This window comes from Condylura cristata, unplaced genomic scaffold (genome assembly GCF_000260355.1).
Source record: "Condylura cristata isolate star-nosed mole 26May11 unplaced genomic scaffold, ConCri1.0 scaffold00033, whole genome shotgun sequence".
NCBI lineage: Eukaryota > Metazoa > Chordata > Mammalia > Eulipotyphla > Talpidae > Condylura > Condylura cristata.
This window is the reverse complement of record NW_004567134.1, coordinates 9,140,947-9,147,510: the sequence shown is the minus strand read 5'-3', so window position 1 is coordinate 9,147,510 and position 6,564 is coordinate 9,140,947. Positions and strand designations below refer to the sequence as shown.

The following is a 6,564-nucleotide window of genomic DNA, read 5'->3' as shown; positions in this document are numbered from 1 at the left end:
CCAGCCACGACTGCCACGATCTCGTTGAGAATTAAAAATGTTAAATGTATAATTTGAAAGACCCCTAGGTCTGGAGAGGAATGGGTAGAGGAGTGCAAAGGGATTTTAGGTTCCAGTGAGACCCTGCAAATGCCCAAGCTCTCCCCTCAGGGCAGAAAGCTAAGTGGAGGTGACTGGCAGAAATTTCAGAGAGAGGCCCCTGCAGTGGCCAGAAGCTAAGGTCCACCCAGCATGGGTGTGTGGGAACAGAAGTGGGCTGGTGGGGGCAAGGCTGTCTCAAGAAAATCCCATGCCACCCTCCCAAAAGTGGCATGGGTGTGTCACAGGAAGATGGTGACCTGGGGAGGCCTTATGTTCAGAGAGCACGTAGCTGTGACCAACCCTCTGTAAGGAAGGTTCTGGAAGCCAGTTGGGACCAGGGCTCTTTGAGAGGACGCTGGCAGAGACAGGGCACAGCGATGAGGCCAGGTGTGCAACTGGACTGGTGTTTGGGCACCCAGGGGGTGCGTGTTAATATGCCCTGGCTGAATGAAGGGTGCCACAGGACTGAGGAGCCCAGCATGCCCAGACGCCCTCACTGGCCCAGCGCACAGTAGGCCTCAGGGACGTGCCTGTGGGTGGGAGGGGCTTACAAGAGCATCTCTGCTTTGCTTCTTTCCAGGACAACAAGAGGTCCTCAGGGACTCGGTGGAGTCCAGGCCAGCTTCGTGCAGGGCGACAGCCGGCTGCCGGCACCTGCGTCACACAGCCGCCAAGCCAGGAGGGAAGACGCCCGCCCACGCCTGGGCGCAGCCCAAGGCTCATCCCGGGATGCTCCTGTTTGGGCTTGGTCCTGGCAGTGACGCCGCTTGTTTTCCCCGGAGTTGCGCTCGCGGGGTTGTGCAAAGCCTGGGAAGCGTGAGGGCATTAGGACCAGGAGCGACGCCGCGCTGGGCGCTGGGGCTGTGTCTGGCAAGGACGCGCTGCCTGCCCGGGAACGGCGTGAGAGGAAAGGAGGCGCTACCCGCCGGCGCACTCGGTGGGTCCCGCCTGGCCCGAAGCATCCACAGGAGGACGGCGTCAGCCCTGCCCGCAGGACCCGCCGGCGCCCAAGCGGCGTCCACCGCCCCCTGACCACACGCACGGGGCGCGCGCATCCCGGGACTAAACACCTGAGCAGCATGGAAGGTTTCTTCCCAAGGAGAAAAGGGGGGCTGAGGGGAACAAACGGTTCGGCTTGAAGTCCCTGTGAACGAACTTCCAGGGGGCAATTAAAGACATCCACTGAGAGAGAACTTGGGGGGCCGGGGCCGGGGTCCTCTGGTTTCTGTTGGTCCGCGGCAGCCTGCCTTACACACCTGGCAGATGTCAGCGCGGGGACAGAAGCGGGCTGAGCGGCCGCCGAGACGCCTCCAGGTGGAGCCGGGAGCCCAGGTTCTGCTGCTCGGGTGAGGGAGCCTGGGACAGGAGGAGAAGGCGGACTTGAACATGACCTGTTGCACTTGGCAAGTTCCCGCGGCGACATGCTGCTGAGGAAGCCGCGCAGGCATGGGCCGTGCCGACGGCCGTTCCTGCTGCTCCTGCTGCTGCTGGGCGGCCTGCTGCTGCTGGTGGCCGTGCGGCACCCCGCCCCGCACCCCCAGCACCTGCCGGCGGCCGCCCAGGTCGTTGAGCACAGCCCCCCGGCCAGGTACCGCCTGGACTTCGGGGAGTCCCAGGAGTGGGTCCTGGAGGATGAGGGCCAAGACTACGACGGGCCCCTGGAGGACCTGCCGCCCTTTATCTCGCTGCGGGAGGACCAGCTCCTGGTGGTCGTGGCCTCCCCCAGGGCCAGGAGGAACCAGAGCCAGGGCCGGAGAGGTGGCGGCTACCGGCTCATCCAGCAGCCCGGCAGGAGGCAGGGCGAGGAGGCCCCAGACAGGGACTGGGGGGCTGAGGAGGAGGACTACCCGGAGGTGTCTGAAGAAGGGGAGCTGAGCCCGCTCAGGCTGGAGCAGGAGCTGAGCGCCCGCATCCCCCTGCAGAGGGCGCTGCCCGAGGTACGGCACCCGCTGTAAGTAAGGCCCTCGCTCCCCCTTCCCCACCCCTCCCAACCCGGGTGAGCTCTGCTGAGGGGCCGCCAGCTTTCCATGCATCACCTGGGAGCTTGTGGGGAATGTGGAGTCTTCAGACCCACTGAGATGCGTGTGTGTGTGGGGGGGGTCAGTCCTGGGTGGGGTCCAGACGGAGGCCTGTGTTTAACTAGTTAACTAACCCTCCAGATGGGAACCCCTTCCCAGAGTTAGCCAACTTCTTCCCTCCCTTTCCCTTCCGTGGTTCTTGTCCTCCCATCTCTGGGTTATTGGGTCAAACAGCTTTATCTGTAAAACGCAGAGGGCGGTGGAGAGCATGTTCTCCAAGGGATTTCCCTGCCTGGCACTGGGTCCAGTACAGCTTGATATGATGATTGTTATTGGTGGTTTTGTTTTGGGGGGGGCGTCCTTGAGGGAGGAGGCTAAGCACCACTCACAGTCAACATATATGTGCCTCTGACTCTGAAAAAAACTGAGGTTTTTTTTTCAGGTATTAACTCATTAAGTTCTTACAACTGTAGGATGGGTGTTAGTAACATCATGCCTATTTTCTCAGTATGAAGCTAAGGCACAGAGAGGCCAAGTGGCTTCCTTAAAGTCACACAGCTAACAGGTGCCAAGCAGGGACTTGAATCCAGGCAGAAGCTTCAGTCTGCCTGAACTACCACATCAGTCTGCCTGTGCCACCTTCCTTAGCCCCCTTCACCAAGAGGACAGTTCTCAGCTCCAGTTCCAATTCTGAGCTCATGTGCCCAACCTGGCTGGGCGGCTCCACCTCTGGCAGGCAAGCTAAACAACAGAGGCCCATGCAGACTGCCCAGGGAGATAGTGGCCAATCACAGTCACCCCTACACCGCTTCCCTGCCAGTGCCAAGGCTGACCCATGAGTGAGTAACCAGTTAACGGCAGAGGAAGGACCTGCTTGCCGGTATCAGGGGGTAATGGCGCTTTTTCATTTGGTTGGCCAAGGTTCCTTCCATAGACGCCACTGCTCGTCACAGAGAGTTCTGGGGACGCAAACACACCCTTTAACTATCCGGGTCAAACTCCCAGGGTCACTGATGGGCTCCTGTGAACCATCCTCTGCCGCTCACCTCAGGGCCCTGCAAATGCAGGCCCATGCCTGAGATGGTGTGCCTGCTAACCCCACACCCCCGCGCCAGGCCCCAAACCCTGCTCAGGCTGCTGATCTCAGCTTAAAAGCTCCCCTCGGGAAACTCCCAGGCCCGCCTGTTGCAGTCCTGTGCTCTTGGGAGTCTTAATTCTCATCACCCATTGCAACCAAAGCTGCGTGGCCACTGACACCTTGGTTTGCTCCACGCCTGCTTCCTCTGGCGTCCAGGGCCCAACGCACAGTAAACACATAATTGCTGAGGGAGTGAATAAGACATGTTCATGTTTTTTTGATCCATTTTTCCTTGGTCTAGAGCAAGAATGAGGATCCTTATTTCTACCAAAAAGAGATAGTGCCTCAAGAAAGAGGTGTGTGTGTGGGCAAGCATGCTGTGCAGATGCCCGTGTGGGTACTTGTGTATTATGTGGTGTGGCGTGTGTATTCAAGAGGTTGCGTGTGTGTCCTGCATGCAGCATAGGTGCACAGGGTGTTCGGTGGGGCCTGCTACCTGGGGACACTGTGGTGTGAAGTGCACAGGTGTGAGCTGTATGATGCACGGTCATGTATGCATGTGTGCAGACATGGATTGTGATGTGTGTGGGGTGTGGCCATCACATGCAGCGTGCATATGTGCTCTGGTGTGCATATGTGCTGTGGCTGTGCTGCACATGTATGATGCATTTGTGTTGTATGAGGACACTGTGTGTGTTACAAGTGTACTGTGTGAAGGGTGCAGGTCTGCTGTGTTAGGCGGGTGGCGTGAAGTGCACGGGTATGTGTGTGGTCTGTGTTGGGCATGTGGTGTGACCAGCACATGGACTGTGTGGGTTGTGATGTACTGCTTGTTTGCATGTGGGTGTGGTGCACGTCCACATGTCCTTGTTGAGTACTGTACTTGTGTATACATGTGTAAGCGGGTTGTGTGGGATATTTGTGGTGCAGAGGCCTCTTCAACTAGCCAGCCAGGGAACCAACTCGTCTGTTTGTCTGAACTGTCTCGATTTTAGCAGTAAAGGTCTCCAGGATGGGGGGCTCCCCCGTCCCTCAAGACCCTACAAACCCCGCCTACTACCTGACAACAGCACATGGCCACCACCTTCTGTCGGAGGTGTGCAGCGCCCTCTGCTGGCCTTATCCAGCCCCTGCATCCTGTGCTCAGCCTCGGCCCCCCCAGGTTGGCCCTCCCATCCCCACTCCAGGTGCTGGGGTTATCCTTGCCCTGACTCCTCTCCAAGATACACAAGGGTGTCCCTGCAAAGTGAGGAAGGAGCCTCTGCTTTCTGTACTCCAGACGGTGTGGCTAAGCCCAATTTGATTCCTAACTCAGAGAAGCCCGCTGGCCCTCATTCCTGCAGCAATTGCCACCTTTCCTCGTCCCCCCTCCCAGTCACAGACCTTTTCTGATTACTTCCAGAGTCATCGCTGGAGGTCTTTTTGAAAAGGGAATATGCCAGGAAAATTACTAATAATGCAAGCCCAGAACAGAAAAAACACGGGTATAGAAGAGTCAAAGAGCAGTCTCTGGAAAGAGGAAAGCACACTGACTGTGTGCTAGGAACTCTGCTGAGTGGTTTTCCTTCACTTATTCTTCATGTCAAGTGCTTAAGGGAAATAATATTATCATTTCCACTTGAGGGATGAGAAAACGGGCCAGGTGATCTGAGTAGGTGTGTCTGACACCAAAGTCTTGCTGGAGGCAGCATGTGTAGCAACCCCCACCTGCTTACTGGAGGGGGCTGTGGGCAAGCCACATGGGCTGGAAGCATTTCAAGTTCTTCTGCCTATAAAATGGGGAGAACTCACAAGGGCCGACAGAGGAGGATGTTTACCCCAGTGTTCTTGGGGACCAAGGAACTGGCCACCTGGCTGTCTTATCACAGGGCCTGGGGAAGCTGGTACAATCAGCTCTGCAGAGGTGGGAGCAACAGTCAGTGCAAAGCCCAGAGGGGCCCTGGGGGCCCCTCCACAGGACCGCCCAGGGAAGACAGTGAGACTCAGGAGGTCTGTGGGCTCCCAGGCATTCCTGGGCTTGATAACATGAGAACACTGCACCGTAACACCAGGTAGTTTCAGACACGGCCTTGCAGCTACATGTTTATACACTGCATCAGTGTCACCTCAGAGTCCAAACCCGTCCACCATACCCACACCGCAAACCCTGCCATGACCCCCTACCTTTGCGTAACTTCTAATTCTTCTTCTAGCCCACAAGTTTATTTTTGTTGTATTTCAGTCGCCTGTTTGATTTCTCTCTGTAACACAGGAGTGACTACAGTGTGGACCTTTTTTGGTGTGGCTTGTTCCTCTCGGTCCACACGTCTCCTAGACAGCAAGAGGTTGTCGTCCCTCCCTCCGAGAACAAGTATTTATTTAGCAAATATTAGAGAGGAGCAAGGCGGATCCCCAACCCTGAGGACCTTGGGGTGCACGTGGGATGTCGACAAACAAGCAGACAGCTGCATCAGTGGGCTCTGGACTGAGCCCCCACCCGGGGCTCTGCTGACTGGGCAGGAGCTGGGGCTCAGAACCCCATGGCCAGGCTGCCCGTGCAGTGTGTGACTTGTGCTTTTCGGAGTCACCGCCCAAGTGCATTTTCCCAGAGGCATGAAGAGAGAGAGGGTGTGAGCTGAGTGTAAACACAGCCCGGGTCCCCTTGACCTGTGAGTGGGAGGTGGGCAGGCTGGCACCCCTGGAACAGCTCTCTGGGCCACAATGGGCCCCAGTCTCCAGGTAGCCCCAAGGGGCTGAGGCAAGCCCTCGACTCCCCAGATTGATTAATTGGGAGTAGACATAGCAGAGTCAGGATTCAGAGTCAGGCTGACTGATTCTAAAGCCCGTGGATTTTCGTCCCCCCAACTCTGCTGCCACTCAGGAGACGCCAGTGAGGTGGTGGGGCTTCCGGGGCTTCACATGTCTGCTCCCTGTGAACTGAGGGGCTTCACGCATCTGCTCCCTGGGAACTGAGGGTGGAGTAGCCACTGGCTAGCTGGTGGGAAGGCAGAGAAAGCAGCGCCATCATTCTGAGTAAAAACAAGCAGACTTCACGGATCGCCTCCACAACTCCCAGGCCGCTGTGGGGCGCAGCTGTACCACGTGCCAAAAGCATGGCAGGAGCTGCAGGGGGAAGGGGCACCCCCAGGCAGGCACATCTCAGAATCTGAGACAAGGAGACCCCTTTGTGTGTACCCCTCGCCTCTTGCTCTCCAGTTTGCCCACCTACCTACCTTGTTCCCTCAAGAGGTGAAGATACAACAGCAAATAAAAAAATCGCTATCGGGGCCCTCCCTGGTGGCGCAGCAGGTTAAAGCACAGTATTAAGAAGCTAAATCCACTCAGCATGAGTTCAGTCCCCGCCCCGGAGGTGACCCACATGGCCAGCAGACCTCTCCTGACCTGCCC

At 57.4% G+C, this 6,564-nt stretch overlaps 1 protein-coding gene across 1 annotated transcript in view; it reads left to right on the top strand.

Moving 5' to 3' along the window:
- The first annotated feature begins 1,124 nt into the window (after positions 1 to 1,124).
- The window catches only part of GALNT15 (polypeptide N-acetylgalactosaminyltransferase 15), a 17,957-nt gene continuing 12,517 nt past the window's right edge, over positions 1,125 to 6,564 (top strand). The window contains exon 1 of the mRNA XM_004692296.2: positions 1,125 to 2,032. Coding sequence (XP_004692353.1) covers positions 1,503 to 2,032 — 530 coding nt within the window. The 5' untranslated portion in view covers positions 1,125 to 1,502. The remainder of the gene's footprint in view (positions 2,033 to 6,564) is intronic.